The sequence below is a fragment of the Panicum virgatum genome, chromosome 4K, assembly GCF_016808335.1.
Source record: "Panicum virgatum strain AP13 chromosome 4K, P.virgatum_v5, whole genome shotgun sequence".
NCBI classification, from domain to species: Eukaryota; Viridiplantae; Streptophyta; class Magnoliopsida; order Poales; family Poaceae; genus Panicum; species Panicum virgatum.
Window position 1 is genome coordinate 47,911,747 of NC_053139.1, and position 16,268 is coordinate 47,928,014.

At 41.8% G+C, this 16,268-nt stretch overlaps 2 protein-coding genes across 18 annotated transcripts; one reads left to right on the plus strand and one right to left on the minus strand.

Annotated features, from left to right (window-relative positions):
* Positions 1–584: 584 nt before the first annotated feature.
* On the minus strand, positions 585–4,556 carry LOC120704598. Of its 14 annotated transcripts, none has more exons than XR_005687613.1 (8): positions 4,019–4,556; positions 3,772–3,916; positions 3,473–3,567; positions 3,300–3,385; positions 2,771–2,953; positions 1,987–2,041; positions 1,249–1,877; positions 585–1,127 (listed from the first exon to the last, which is right to left on the minus strand). XR_005687613.1 is itself a non-coding variant. In XM_039989052.1 (4 exons), exons 1-4 carry the CDS (start codon positions 2,053–2,055, stop codon positions 733–735), a joined length of 327 nt encoding a protein of 108 aa, XP_039844986.1. In that variant the 5' UTR covers positions 2,056–2,705; the 3' UTR covers positions 585–732. The 14 variants fall into 14 exon arrangements, 1 of the variants encoding a protein (XP_039844986.1); XR_005687614.1 differs by adding an exon at positions 3,043–3,136 and having other exon boundaries at positions 3,772–4,554; XR_005687616.1 differs by having other exon boundaries at positions 3,473–3,556; positions 3,772–4,539.
* A 4,870-nt stretch (positions 4,557–9,426) lies between these two features.
* On the plus strand, positions 9,427–15,989 carry LOC120704600 (phosphatidylinositol 4-phosphate 5-kinase 9-like). 4 transcript variants are annotated; one of them, XR_005687624.1, is made up of 10 exons: positions 9,427–9,634; positions 9,989–11,292; positions 11,967–12,134; positions 12,519–12,684; positions 13,108–13,218; positions 13,595–13,782; positions 14,380–14,537; positions 14,873–15,035; positions 15,133–15,574; positions 15,678–15,989. XR_005687624.1 is itself a non-coding variant. In XM_039989057.1 (10 exons), exons 3-10 carry the CDS (start codon positions 10,037–10,039, stop codon positions 15,398–15,400), a joined length of 2,478 nt encoding a protein of 825 aa, XP_039844991.1. In that variant the 5' UTR covers positions 9,427–9,634; positions 9,712–9,819; positions 9,989–10,036; the 3' UTR covers positions 15,401–15,970. The 4 variants fall into 4 exon arrangements, 3 of the variants coding, with proteins under 3 accessions (XP_039844991.1, XP_039844990.1, XP_039844989.1); XM_039989057.1 differs by adding an exon at positions 9,712–9,819 and having other exon boundaries at positions 15,133–15,970; XM_039989056.1 differs by adding an exon at positions 9,790–9,819 and having other exon boundaries at positions 15,133–15,970.
* The last annotated feature ends 279 nt before the right edge of the window (positions 15,990–16,268 follow it).

The following is a 16,268-nucleotide window of genomic DNA, read 5'->3' on the forward strand; positions in this document are numbered from 1 at the left end:
AAGTGCATTTGACCCTCTAAGCGGGTTTTGGTTTGAAAGTGCATTTGGCCCTCTAAGTGGATTTTGGTGTTAATGATACGCACAATTAAGTAGCTAATGCGTTTATTGAAAAATAAACAGGTTCAAAAATTGTTGAAATAATAAAGAGCAATCAACGACGCCATATTTGCGAAGGAAACCGTGTTTGAGCTTCATTGAAGATCTTTTATAAATTTTTATTTTGAATTTGAGTATAGAAAACACCATACTATTAAGAGGGATGCGAAAAATAGTCTGGGGAGATGCAAAAGTGACTAATTGAAATGCTAACAACCCATAAAAGACACAAAGCACTCACTTGAGCATTTTTTTCCTGCTTTCTCGGCTGGGGTCGGAACTTCGGACCAGAAGTTTCTAAAGAGTCCCAATGAGGGGTGCTTAATTACCCAAACAGAATCTCAATGCTTAATAATTAGGGATAGGGGAGTTTTTTCTCCATCTCCATAATCTGTTGAAAAAAATATAAAATGATCTACATTTCAGAATGGAGGAACTATATGTCACTAGTAAGGTGCCCGTGCTAACGCCACGGATAAATTGCAGACTTACAAAATAAACATTTATTGATATCATAGTTTACCATTTCCTTTCCGAAATACATACTGAAAACATAGGTTCAGATACATGATAGTAACACAAGTGTCGAACATCCGACAGCCACTGAAAATGAGGTCCAAACAGCCAAACTCAAGTTCAGACACGCACACACACACGCCCCTCTCTGATCAAGATAATAATATGACCAGAGATATAGTCATTCTTCGAAGTCCTCCAAAAAATTTGAGGATCCTAGTACGCAAAACAAAGAAATCAATAGGTGAGGTAAGCCGCACAAACAAAATCTTCAGGCAACAACTCCGCAAACATGATCACATCCATGGCTGCAACTTATTAACCTCAGACAGCACTTCAGATACGACCATATCAAGTTGCTAATTTTCACTCAACGGATCAGTTGGAAAATAGGACCATTGTCCAAAGGTGAACTGCTCGGAGGTGCAAGATGATATATCATGGGTTCACCTTCTTCCATCTCATTTTCCATGAAATTCTCCCTGCACTCTGTGCTGCAAAAGGCTTTGTCACCCCTGTAATTTATGAAACAAAGGATACCTGACATTAATCAACAATCAGAAGAATCACATGTCTATTAAGCAAACGGAAAAAACACCCGTAACAGTGGTTCATTTACCACACTTGATCACTTACTGATAGATGTAGATATCTCTCCCTTATTTCAGCTTCTCACTGCAAAAACTACAGAAGCTCATGGCACCCTCTTTCACAAGAGGAGGCATGTTCTCTTTATCCTTATTTTCACCAGGCATCAGGTGCTCAGCTTGAAGCTTAAAAACATGATCTCCAAAAATGTGGGTAGTTTTAGGGTTTGGGCCACGGGAAACAAAACATGTACTGGAACCATTTGTTCAAATAGTGAGCACGACATGTGATAAGTTTTACCATACGATGTCAAGGAAAGAATAATTCAGAGAACTGCCTGTGAAGTATTTAAATATATACCATGACTAACTCTAGCAATATTACTGCTATACTCATTTCCTCTTCAGTCTTTGCCATGTGTTTCTGGCACAAAATCAACAGTTTACTACATCTCAGTCCAATTACACATAAAAGCCTGGAAAAGCCAATGCGCCTAAAAAATTCAGAAGTGAAAATTTGGAGACCTATTATGCATATTAAATTAGAGCACAATGAGAAAATCGAAATACAACCCACTAACCTGATTTATTCTGAAGTGAAAATATGGTAGCCCAACCTCTCTTGCCTTGAGTGCTTAGAGCCTTAGGTAGATCACCACAGACAACGGTGGACATGTACTACACCCAAATCAAAGAGGAAATATGAAACATATGGGATGGGATAACCAATCTGAATGGCAGGTAGAGGCAGGCAGGATTGGTCTTGGGTCGGCAAAAAAGCATATACCTGTGCATGACTCCTGGAAGGCATGTTGTTGAGCACCACATCATCGGGGGACTTCCTGCCCAGACGCATTGCTTCTCGGTAAGCTCCACATGGAAATACACAACTAATCCACTCAAAAATGTTTAGCAAAGACAATTACTGAAAAGAACATGGATAGCCTAATCTATTCTTTCATTATGCGGACCATCATTGCATTACTGAAATGAACACAAAGCTAACATGTGTGTCATTTGAAGCATGCACATGAAAACAACCAAAACATAACATATGTCATAGGGCTATTATCAAGAACACCTATTTCAGATCCATTCAACAAATCAAAGGAAGAACTGATAAACATAGGTTTGCAAACTCTATGCAACTATTAATATATTTAAAATCGACCCTCCCATAAGAGAATGCACCTGCTCTACTCTGTCAAAGCATTATTATGATATTTTCTAAGAGACCCATGTAGCACATAGCAAGAAGCAACCTGGCCCTTCGCTTGGCTCTGTTCTTATCCAGTAGCACACTGCTTACTGCTACCATCTTCTATCTCGATCAAGCAGAAACCAGGAAAAAATTCAGTTCGACTGCTTTTGCTTGCCCGTGCTAATGCTACGGGTATCATTTTAAACAACCAAGCATGATATATATATACACATTGGCAACCAAAAACCATCTCAAAAGTTGTCCTATAATGCATGAAATCACTCATGCTTTTATTCAGAGCATTTCACAGCAAATGAAAAGCAAAAAAATCAATATGGTAAAAGAGAATACAGAATGGTATCTGGCTCACCAATCGTGCTTGCTTATTGGTTGCTCTGATATGCCATTCTTTTGTCTTTTCTTCCTTCCATAATTCTGCACAAAGTTCAGTCTTACAGAATAAATTCTGCACAAAGTGCCCGTTTACCATGCATTGAGGCATTCCCCTCACCACCGCTGCTCTGCTGCCGTGCAGCACTACCCTCGCTGTCACCTGTAAAATAATCATAATTTAATGATGTTCCAAGAATTTGCGCAAGCAAACCCCAATAATAACGTTGCACATGCAATGGAAATAACAACCTTGCAAGTACTTAAAAAATTCATTGTTGTCCTTATCATCTAGATAATAGCCATAAGCATATGTCCATTTCAGCACTCACATGCATTCTATAATCTGCCATTCACACATGAGATCATTGATATATCAGGCAACAACGAACACCAAAACACCCTATACTAAATTCTTCCAGGGCAATGCTAAGTGTAGCATACTGAAATTGGCTACCACAAGTTAACAAACTGTAAAGCAGCACAGCCTTATCTAACTCAAAGAATACCTTGTTGAATAGTTAACACATGAACAAAGTTGATCCACTATAAGAAGCTCAACCCGAAGGGCTATTCACATAAACTGAATCCCTCCCTAAAAGGAACGATCAAATTACACTATTAGGGATAAGACATGTTGTCACTGAACACAAAATAAATAGCATCAAGTATAAATGCATACCTTCCACCAACAACCAAGCCTGAATTGATTTTTGAAATAGCAGAATCAGCATCATTTTTAGTTCTGAAATAGCATATGCTTTTCCTACAGATAAGCTATTAGGGAAGTCAGTAACGAACGAAAGAATTTCTTCTTGCATCAATATCAGAAATTCATGTTCCTGCTTGATGATAGTGTCAAATAACGGCAACATTACAAGATGACAGACGTAAGTGCTCCTGCTCACTAATTCCAGACATTGACAAACATCGAAGCCAACACAATACGTAGTATAAGCTACAGGAGGATAGGTAGATTACCTCGGAGAGCAGCTTGTCGTAGGTGGTGGCCTGGTCGAAGAGCACGACGTTGTTGACCTTCTCCTTATGCTTGCCCTTGCTCCACTTTCTTCTTCTTCTTCCACCTCCGGACTTGGCCGGGGCCTTCTCCTTCCCTCCCTCCTTGCTGCAAATGAATGACGAAAAGCCTCGGAAGCAGCAGCACGCAGCAGAGCAAGAAGATCCGCGTCCAAGAAATCCGTCCAAGAAAGTTAAGCCATCCTGATACCTGGATCTGGATCGGGGGGCCTGTGGCGTCGGCGTCGCCAGGCTGGGGCGGCGTCTACCTCGACGCCGACGTCGTTGTCCTCAGGCCGCTCTCCGGCCTCCAGAATGCCATCGAGGAGGCGGCTTGCGCGAGGAGACGAGGCGAGGTGAAGCGGCATGCGAGAGGGGGGGCGCCCCCTCCGCTGACCAGATCTGGTCGTCGGAGGGCCCTGGAGCGGCGACGGCAGCATCGATGGGAGGCCGGCCGAGGTAGGATGGCTGCCTCCAATGCGCCTGAGCCTGATGGCGGGGCGTGCGTCCGACGTCGGCTGTAGGAGATGGCGGAGCAGCGGAGAACCGGCGACCCGCGCTCGTCGGGGAGGCCGGAGTCGGACACGGCGCCTGCGAGGGCGAGCGGAGGGCGTGGGGCGAGCGGGTTGCCGGCGGGGGAGGGACGCGGGGTGCGTGGAGGTGGGGCCCGGCGGTGGCTATTGTCAGGGGCCGTCCGCGGACGGCGGCGGCGGCGCCAGGAGTCCGCTCCCGGCGTGGATGGTGGCGGCAGGAGGCCGCGGCCTGCGCGGATGGCGGCGGCAGGAGGCCGCGGCCTGCGCGGATGACGGCGGCGGCAGTAGGGGGCCGCTCCCGGCGCGGATGAGGATGCCGACGTGGATGCGGATGCGGGTGGGTGGGGGTTGGGGGGCGCGGGATTCGAACGCGAGGCGCGGCAGAGGGACGGGCGAGGCGCGGGCGATGGGGGTCTCCGCTTCAACGCGTTGAAGCGGATGATCTCGGTCCGTTGGATGGTGTTTGGATGATCCAGAGCCATTGATTTCAACACAGGCGAATTTTGGGGTACGTTTTTGTTGGTGCAGTGGGTGGTGGGCATCTCAGCGGGGGGCGCGGGATTGGGTGGCCGTAGCGTAATTTAATCGTTCCTATGGAAGTTTGACTATTTGAAAGTGATTGTAGTTTATTTTTTCCTCAATCAAAGTGTCTCATTAAAAACAAAAAGAAGTGGAACAAGACCAACACTGATATATAGCTTCGAAGCTAAGCAATGAACGAACGAATGTTCAAGTAGTACGTGGTCGAGCATGCACGTTGGCACTAGCAGCTTTTTCTATATACTTGAAAAATATATATAGCTAGTGACGACGCATGATGCGGTTCTTTTCTAGCTTTAATAACCATATATAAGTAATGGTTCGGGTAACAGAGGAACTAATGGTAGAGATAGGCGGCTAGGTTGATTGGTCACTGTAATTTATTGAATATCTATCTTAGGCAATTCTAGATGTTCATAAACACTTACTCCCTCCATCTCCAAATGTAAGACGTTTTGAAGTTTTTTTAACATATTATGACTGTGTTGCCTTAATTATTAAACACTGGAATTTTATTTGGATAACTAAATATGTGCTAATTAAAGTAGCATGCCCTTTCCCATGCACCTCCCTTATATGGATGTAAGCATGTTTTTTTGTTGGAAAATATCTGAAAACAATGCGTAATTAAGATGATTGGGTCTACTTCAACCTAGGATGTCTTACATTTGAGTGCAAAATTTTAACTGTAGAGTGCCCTATATATTTCAGGACGGAGGGAGTCCATTAATGTTTTATGAACGTACAAAACACATTAATAATAACCATTGATCGATCTTGCCATAAATTAAAGAGCGTCTAATTCTTCACAATTCCAAATGTCATCGAAATATCACCTAGATAGCTAATTAATTCTGCAAGCATTTGCTGCTTGCATAATATAATGGAGCTAGCTAGTGATTTTTTTTTTATGCTGGTATGTATAGGCATGCTCAATTTGAAATATATAAAGATTTTTTTTACACAATATAACTCAGATACTCACAACATGCGGACAATCAAAATTGATAGTACGTACAACAGATATGACCTAATTATTAACCTAATTATTATTGGCTGACGAACGACATATATAGCAAAAGTTTGATTCGTTTGTTTTTTCGATGCATGTATGTATCATGTATGCATATATATTATATTTGTGGGAATATATTCCCGGCCTCGCACTAGCTGTACAGTACTAGCTTTCTTTAATCTGTACAGTAGATTGTTGTATTGTATTCATTATTCAATCCGATCGATCGAGAGGAACTTTAGTTTATTATATATATAATATATTCCACGGATCGGATCACATCAGCGATGGATGGATGGATACATATGCATGTGTATGTGTTGTGACTGTTTTACTTTATTACCATATTTATTTAATATTTTGATGAAAAGCAAGGCAGCTTTTTTTTTTTGAGACGAAAAAACAAGCCAGCTAGCTAGCAATTTCCATAGTTGGTTCAATTCGGTGACTAGCTACTTCATCTATCTTTTGCAAAGAAGAAAATAAAGTAAAGCTGCATTCGGTGCCAAAGTGCCAGGTATTGTATAATGCATGTGGGATGACGATATATCACTAATTGTTTTTTTTTTTGAAAAAGTGCTACTACAGCACTGCATATATACGATATGATTGGCGAGGCTAGCTCCTGCTACCACAGATCACAGATTGCGCCCCCCACCACCCAGCAAGGCCATCTATCATCAATCGTCGTCGTCCAAGCTAGGTATACACCATCCTTTTCTTCTTCAATTTATCATCATCACTGTCATTGCCACTATTAATATAATTTTCCAATGAGAGTTAATCCAATCCACTTGGCACAAATATATGCCCAACCTATATATATTGATAGATAGAGAAGAGAATGCATTTTATCTGTGTCTAAAAAAGTTTCTCTTTTTAATTTTCTGAAGAAATGTGTCTAAAAGTTTCTAAAAGGCTTTCTATTGGAGAAAAGATTACATTTAGATCACTTGTTTTTTAGACAGAGAGAGTCAGAGGAGATCACTGTTTTTTTTTCTTTTTGAGGGAAGGGAGGAGGTCACACTTCTTCGTAAGACTTGTGTAGAATTAGAAATGCTGCTTTCCTCGTAAAGCCCAGCCCAAGCCCAGACGCAAACACTGCCAACCGAAGAAGAAGACAGGGGAGAGAAAAAAGCCCAGACCAGCCCAAGACCAGGCCCAAACCCTCCAAACCGACGCGAAGAAGGATCGAGCAGAGCAGGGGTCTTTAAAATCTATTTGGTCCAATTATTTTACATAAAAATATATTTTATTGAACCGGTTCAACATTTGACAATAAAAATATTAAAATTGTATAGTTGAAATGTTGAAATTGGATGTATAAAATGTTGAAAGGTCAAATTCGAAATGTTGAAGGGCCACCCACTCTGCCGAGTGCCGTCATCGGCGCGGCGGCGCAACAGCAACCCCACAGGCAGCGGCGCTGTGCGTAGCTAGCAGCGCGAGCGCACGGGCGGCGAGCTGCTTTGGCGCAACGCGCATGCAGGCAGCGGCAGGCAAGCAGTGCGCAGGCATGCAGCGGTAGGCATGCAGCGCACAGCGGCGGGGGACGCAGCGTACTGGTGGCGTAGGCCGTAGAGGCAGCGGGAGCCACGGGCGCGCGGCGCGCGGGGAGAGAAGCTCGGGGAGAGAGTAGGGTTTGAGGTGGATCAATGTTGTTTATTTTTATAGTTACTAGCAACAGGGCGCGAGAGTTCTAATTTTTTTGGAAAAAAAAATAAGAGGAGTATCTCATCCAAATATGCATGGATAATCAAACATCAATATTTTCTTTTTTTTTGCGGATAATTGGTTAGGCCCCAAGCTGCAGTATGGTCAATCCATGATTATGGATACTCGGTTAGGCCCTAATTACAGTAAGTCTGATGAGGAATACACCGGAAATAACAGAGAATCTCTTTTTCTCAAGCATATTGTATGATTCTAAGATTTTTACAGTCTATTCACCGGTTCACATAAAAATTGAATTTTTGTGTGTAAAATTACATAGCACAGTTATTAGTTATTATAGTATCGTAAGTGCATTTTACAGCAAAGTACGAAGTACCAGGGTTTTCTATTTACAATTCCCAAACCTCCTCTCTCTCCACGCAAGGGGCACAGCCCAATCATCTCTTTTAGAGTATCTCCAAGAGCTCTTGTATATATGAGTAGTTAAAATTTTGATATAGCTATTATGTAATGAAATAGTTAGCGAAAAAGGGATGAAATCCAATAACTTCTCCAAAATCTAAAAGGAATGGCTAGCGCTCAACGCTAGACAAAGATACCTAGCGGCACTCTCTAGATAGAAAATGAAGATAGAAGACGAGGTAGATAGAATTTCTATTGGATGTGAGTTTTTTATTTTTTTAATTTTTTTTTTACCCAAGATACGAGAGCAGATGCTCTCGGCCACAGGCGGCTATGGGTTTGGCTCTCCGCCAGTTCGTCATAGCACTGCGCCTCGCGGGTCCTCTCCCGGTGCATAACTGGCGCTGCCGCTACTTGTCAGGTGCGAGTGTCACTGCCACCCATTGCGTGCAGGTGGGCGGGCGGGCGTCACCACTGCCCCCATGCAGCGGTTTTTTTCTTTTTTATATTTAAAAAAAATTAAAATTTCAAAAATATATGTCGGTTTTGGAAAATTTCAAAAATATACCCCGGTCGCCCTATGGGGGGCGACAGGGCTCAAATGTAATTTTTTTTCTTTAAATTTATAACGAAGTCCCTGGAGAAAAAAAAAGAGGGGAGCCTGTCGCCCGTTGGTTTCGCTGGCCTTGAGCGTGTGCTGGACTGGTGGCTCGGCCCTGCGGTGAGACGCTGGGCACGACCCCGATTAAGACCGCTGGCGGAACTGCGGAAGCGGCAGTCGGCGGTTGGCACTATAGCTCTGGACAGTGCAGGACGGCACAAAAAACCGGGCGTTAGGGATACGGTGGATCTACAGTAAGCTCTGCATCTTCGTTGCATTCAGCCAACAGTATTTTTCTCTTATACAAAACCAGTACCATCCACCAGTATCAGACAGCCAGCAGTACTTTTCTCTCATAAAAAATCAGCACTAGCCACCAACACCAGCCAGCCGAACACAACCAGTGGTGTAAAAACGGGTGCTTTTGGGTACGACGGGCGCAAGCCATGTTAGATTGAAGATAGCTTGATCCTGTCCATGTTCGGATGGAAGTGGAAAAAGAGAGACAACGAGCTATTTGTTTCTGTATTTTTTATTTATTTCTACAGTTTGTGGGATCTATTATGACGGATCAAAGTCAATTTCACTCCGTTCACTGTGCTGTCGCTGATGACTGGTGCTGATTTGTTGTGAGAGAAAAGTACTGCTGGCTGGCTGATGCTGGTTTGATGTGAGAGAAAAACACTGTTGGCTAGTTGCAGCGAACAGAGTGAAAGTACCGCAGAAACGGTTCGCTCCTTGTAAATAGGTAAAGATAAAAATAAAAATTTGCACCAATCTCAAATATTGGAAGGCGGAAAAAAATTGTGGAAAGATATTGACGGCAGAACAGGAGAGAAAAAGCCCAGCCCAGCCCAGCCCAAACCTCGCAGGCACCACCTCTCTCCGGCCGGAGTCCGGCTCCCCCCGTCTCCCTCCGTTGCCGACGATTCGCCGGCCGTCTCACCCAGCCACCAACGCACCTCTCAATGCCATATTGCCATGGAAGGTCTTAGGCCGAAGAAACCACCAAGGCGGCTAACCACGACATGCCCTCGTAGATGGCGGCAGCCGGCGCCGGAGGTGAGGCGACCCCTTCTCTTCCCCGCCCTTCATTACAGAGGACTGGTTCTTAGTTCCATTACTGCACCTTCCTCTAGTTCTCTTCAGATCCGAATACGCATGGAGCGATTAAACCATTATTAATCTACCTCACCTCATTGCTTCAACATCAACAGGACAACAGACCAGGCATGCCCAGCTAATCAGTTCTGTGCTCTTCTCTGCATGCTCTTGTGTTTACTTTTTCTTCTTTGGGGGATCGGATCACATCAGTCGTTACTATACTCTCTGATTTTGACGCATTTTATAATTATCAAATCCATGATACGGAGACACCACATCTTGCAAGCGTAATCTCCATCATCTTGTGTGCAGACTGTTCTCGTATATTTCTTCTTGCCTCGGCCCTGCTAAGCCGTATGCATGACGACCCCTGTGTCTCTTCTCGATGATGAGCATGAGCTTCGAGTTGGAGTTGGTATCTCGCACCCTGAAACAACCGAGGCTGCCTCGAATCTTCACAAGGGGTTCTTGCCTGCTCTGCCCAACTGTCAACATTCACATGCTTCTAAAACAAATTCTGCCTCTAGAGTTGGAGAGCTTATACTACCCAATGGGGATATTTATCGTGGCATATTACTAGGCAACACGCCACATGGCTCAGGCTGTTATATCTGGGCCGATGGTTGCGTTTATGAGGGTGAGTGGAGGGGAGGCCTTAGGCATGGGCAAGGAAAGACGCTATGGCCGACAGGGGCCAGCTATGAGGGTGACTACTCTGGCGGCTACATGTATGGTGAAGGAACATATATCGGGCTAAACAACTCGACTTACAAGGGAGGCTGGAAGTTGAATCTTAAGCATGGCCGTGGTTTACAGACATATCCCAACGGAGACATATTTGAAGGTTTTTGGATGCAGGGAGAAATACAAGGACATGGCAGGTATACTTGGGCGAATGGGGACACTTATGTTGGCTCGATGAAAAATGGGGTCATGTCAGGCAAAGGAATTTTCACATGGAAGAATGGAGACTCATTTGAAGGCAACTGGCTAGATGGTGTCATGCATGGTCATGGAGTCTATACATGGAAGGACTGTGGCTACTATGAAGGAACCTGGACAAGGGGCGTGAAGGATGGAAAAGGCACATTCTATCCGAAATGTCGTGAAATTCTGGTTCCCCATGAGCTATATGTGGATGCTTTAAGAAAGAGAGGTGCGCTGCCTGGTGTTGGAATTCAGAATCATGGTTCACGTATCCTTCACTCCTCCTCATTCGACATGGCAGATGTGATGGCTAGCAGAAATCAGGACTCTGCAGTTATTTCATCAATTAGAAGCTTGACATTTGAGAAAACTCGCTCAAAAAATGTATCACTGGAAAGACGGTGGAGTCTTGGAGCGGCTATTGAAAAATTCATTGGTCGTGAAACACATCAAACTGCAATTCAGAGCTGTGAAAACAAGGCTGCTTCCAACTTCCCTATACTGGAGAGGGAATACATGCAAGGTGTTCTTATCAGCGAGGTTGTGGTGGATAGAACCTTCTCAAATTCATTCAGAAAAGTATCACGTTGCCAGAAGAAAATGGTGGAGGATATCAAGAAGCCTGGTCAAACAATAATTAAAGGACATAGGAGCTATGATCTAATGATCAGCCTGCAGCTTGGAATCAGGTAATGCAAGGTTCTTTTTCACTGAAAATTTGAATATTCTTCACTATATTTTGTTGAATATTCGATAATGATTACCCATATTCTTCACTATATCTACTGATGGAGAACTAGGTCTTTCCATCTGATAGTCCTTAGACCCATATTTTTTTACTTAAGATCAGCAGCAGTGAAGTGGGACTGGGAGGCTTACATATGGAATACCAGCTTGATAGCTGATCAGTAGGCTTATAGCTTTAGACATTTTGATTACAAGCTTTAACAAAGAAAGTACTACATGATATAATAGGGTCAATTATCTTGTTCATGTTGCACAACAGAATATAGTGGAAGAACAGTAGATTCTTTGTTGTTCTGGAAGTGTAAAGATCTTCATAATAGGATTTTTTTATACAGAAAGGATTTTTTTATACAGAATTCATAATAGGGAGTAGGAATAATGGTTAAGCATATAATTGATTATAATAATTGCAACTAAAACACTAATGGAAGCTCCAAGTCTTAGAAAATTTCATTTTTATGGACATTCTGCAGTTCTTTTTCTCAACGGTGTAGAAAATGTGGTAGTATGCTCTAATTTATTAGTTATTACTCTATCAACAGGACATTGTCCTGTTGGAAATATCCCACTGAATTATTTTGGTCATCACTGAATGTTTGATTGTGGTTATACTTAGGTATACAGTTGGAAAGATTACGCCGATTCAGAGGCGCGAAGTGCGAGCTTCTGATTATGGTGCCAGAGCAAGTTTCTGGATGAACTTCCCTAAAAATGGATCACGGCTTACTCCTTCACATCATGCTGATGATTTTAAATGGAAAGACTACTGCCCAATGGTTTTCAGGTTTGTTGCATGGTTTCCCAATTTTCATTCACTAAGACTATATTTATGATCACTATAAGTTCTTCTATTGTAGTCTATAGAGCCTTCATGTTCCTTTTACTGAAGTTGCTTAGGTTCACAACCTTGACAAAGGAAACTGGACATGGGGTCATGGGTGTCATGCATATGCAATAGTTTGAAGGGTTTGATGCTCTTTTAAGTCTTATCCTGTAATCTTGTTCCTTTTAATCTGCTGGAAACACTATTAAATTATGAACCTTCCACTACTGTAACTATTTATTTAGGACCACAACAATGAGAGATTTTCCTTATTTGGCACCTGATAAGTGACTCGACCTGCACTTTTGTGTTTCTGAACACAATAAGATCTACTTGTTTGTGTAGAAATTTGAGGGAGATGTTCAAGATTGATGCAGCAGACTATATGATTTCCATTTGTGGAAGCGATGCACTTAGGGAGTTATCATCTCCTGGAAAAAGTGGAAGTGTGTTCTTCCTATCACAGGATGATCGATTTATGATCAAGACTCTACGGAAGTCTGAAGTGCAGGTTTCATATCGTTTTAATGATTTTAGAAGTTTACTCAGAAGCAATGCTTTCCACAAAATTTTCTTATCCAAAAATATACTTCCGTATCCTATGAAGAATTTTTTGAAAGTATATCCTATTACATTATGATGTGTGGGTTGGTAAAATGTATAGATCATGTGGTTTTGGTAAACAGAAGTGGGACCAGGCATAGAGACAATGGTTCCATCTTTTAAACTCTAGCAATCTTAAAGAGTTCAATATATTCAATGATCCAGAGTTTTTAGCTTATCTGGCTTGGTGCTCGACTTGCGTGACAAAATATAATATGGCCTTTTTGTTGCTCAGTTTATTGTCATATGGAGTTATATTATAAACCTTTATGTGTTTCACTTGTTGATACTTGGATCAAAACAGTTCTAAATTGTCAAAAGTTTCTTGCAGGTTCTTCTACGAATGCTTCCAGAGTATTATTACCATGTCCGTACCTATGAGAACACACTCATAACTAAGTTTTTTGGCCTCCACAGGGTTAAACCGTCCAGCGGTCAAAAGGTTATCACATTGCGGAGCGGACAGCTTGACTTATTGTTTATGCTTCCTTCCAACTTCACGTGATAAATATAAGAGTAGAAGTTTAATGATTTGTGCACACAACTTTCTATAAAAAGAAAAAAAACTTTGACCATTGCTGTACATAAAGTCTGAGATTTTAATGAAAAGTGTTTTCATGATATAATAATTATTCTTTTCTTTTGGTTGCTATAATATTCCTGATGAAAAGTGATGCTCAAGGTCATATCTACGACCATTCGTTGTCTAAATTTTCATATTTTTTCCATTTTTTTCCATTGGGAAATGTTGTACATATGATTTTAATTGTAGCCATTTATCCTAAAGTAATGCTTGCTGTTGTTGTTTGTGTTTGCAGTTCCATTTTGTAGTGATGGGAAACATGTTTTGCACCGAACTTAGAATTCACAGGAGGTTTGACTTGAAAGGTTCGTCCTTAGGCCGTTCAACAGACAAAATTAAAATCGATGAGAACACAACACTGAAAGACTTGGATCTAAATTATTCATTTTATGTCGATCCTTCTTGGCGGGAGACTCTGCTTAAGTAAGTAACTTGTAAGCTAGTCATAGATGGCGTCATAAAGGGTATCTTACGATTTCTTTTGTTGAATTACGACTTTGTACCTGTTATATGAATATTTTTGTGTCATAATTCATAATTCATTGAAAAAATATACCTCAAATTAGTTACTATTCTACCAGTAGGTACATTATATCCTTTGTAGCTAGAAATTTCAACATCTCAGTGCAGTATTTTGCAAAGTTATTCCATATATGTTAGCTGGAAAGTGTCAGTCCTGCCATTCTTTATCATTTACGACTACCAAATGCTTATGTAATGAATTTGACACTGGTTGACCCAAAATGTCATTTGATGTACAGTAAGTTTCTCCACTATTGCATATATTCTATTATAAAGCTGCATGGTTATAAATTGTTTCAAAGAAAAGAATCCTACTAGTTGAAAGGAAAAGAAACCAAATCTCTGATTGTTTTGGAGAAGTCATATTTCATTTCTGTATTAGTACTTTGTTAAACAAAAGGCCTATTTCTTTGCATTTTACCTTGAGAATATTATGCTATTTCTTCAGTATTCTTTGGAGTTCGTGCACCTTTGATGTAATCATCTTTTTATTTGTAGGCAAATTGAGACTGATAGCACATTTTTAAGGAATCATGCAATAATGGATTATAGCTTACTTCTTGGTGTCCATTATCGAGCTCCTCAGAACCTGCGGACACAGGCATCCTTTAATCCGACAATCGTACCAGATAGGCTCACTGTTCTTTCGGAAGAAGGTAACTTAATATTTTTCTCATTGAGATGCTTAATCTATGAGTGAACATACCTTATCTGTGTGCTTTGCTATTTTAATTATCTGCGTAGGTAGTAGCATTTAGGTCTTTGGCTTGTCTATCTTGTACATATACACAGGGGCAGGGCTACGTTGTTCTTTAGTGGTCTGTTCTTTAGTGGTCCGACCATTCTCACAGGCAACGGGCCACTATGTATGGGTGGGGCAGAGGTTCGGGGGTTTTCTTGATCTGTGCGAGAAGGTCTTCTTAGTGCAATGCCGTGGGGGAGGTCTCCCCTCACAGTTCTTTTTTTTTTTTGACATTCTGAGGCAATGTAGGTGCTCTGGAGGAAGACGCTATGAACTGTTCTGAAGGATTGGTTTTGGTTCAGCGAGCTAGTAACCAAAATGATGTCGTTATTGGTCCTCATATAAGGGGAGCCCGTCTTCGATCAAGTTCAAGTTTTGAAGAAGTGGATCTCTTGCTTCCTGGCACCGCAAGGTGAGTTCTCGTATCATTATGTGCTGGTTCATAAGGATTGTTGTATGTTATATACCATCACAGTGTAAGGCTGACAAGAAACTATTCACTTCATTAGGCTCCAGATCCAGCTAGGGATTAACATGCCTGCAAGAGCAGAACAGACCACTAAAGAAGATGACAGCGACTCATTTGGTCAGGTGTATGATGTGGTGCTCTACCTGGGAATAATTGATATCTTGCAGGAGTACAACTTAAGGAAGAAGATTGAGCATACTTACAAGTCCATCCAATATAACTCATTGTCAATATCTGTCGTGGAACCCAATATCTACTCGGAGCGCTTCCTGAATTTTATTCGGACGATATTTCCTGAGAGCTCATAAGATCCATTAATTTCTAGTCTTCACGAGCAAAATGCAAGCAGCTTCATTTAGCACTTACTGTGGCTATCTGCCTTTTTTTTTTTGCTACATCCCTCTTCACTTTCTTCTCTTCCTTGACTCAAGCATTCACCCTGGGATTGGTTCTCAGCATTGGCATCGGGGTATCTGATCAAGGCAAGTTTCAAAGCATGTTCTAGAATTGGCTGCTATATCCATCTTCAGATATTTATGAGACAAGGATAGACATTTATTGAATTGCCTCGATTCCCGACTGCAGGAAGCAGCCAGATTTCTCATTCAACACTGATGGACCTCAGCGATTTCTTGGATTATTAGTGGAAAACGTGCCTTAAATTCCACTCGTCACAATACTATATGTACGGTGGAAATATTTTGCACAAATTGTATAAAGCATATGAATGACGCGAAGGGCTAAGGAATCCGTAAAGTATTCTCCCTCTTGGTAAATTTAGCTTGAAGATTTGGAAATAATATTACAGTTGATTCCTGTAAACACGATAAACTGTCATAGAGTTTCCTTGTGCAATTGTTCTCCTTTTTTTCTTTTAATCTGAGCCTAAGTTTTGCATGGCGATGGTAGATGGCAGCATGCTCTTTTGTGGAATTTTGATGAACTTTTTGTTGGAAGTAGCTACTGCCATGGGATCTGTTAACGACCACATACGAGAATATGGCATTAATTTCAACTGATGTGCATTTCAGCGGATCTCAAAAGCACAAGATACAAGCCACACAACTGGTTTGGTATCGGTCACAACTCACAATTATGCTGACGACTCTTTAAACAATAACCTGCACGACCTCAAGGAATTCGTACAAATTAAAGACCGCAAAAGATGGATGAATC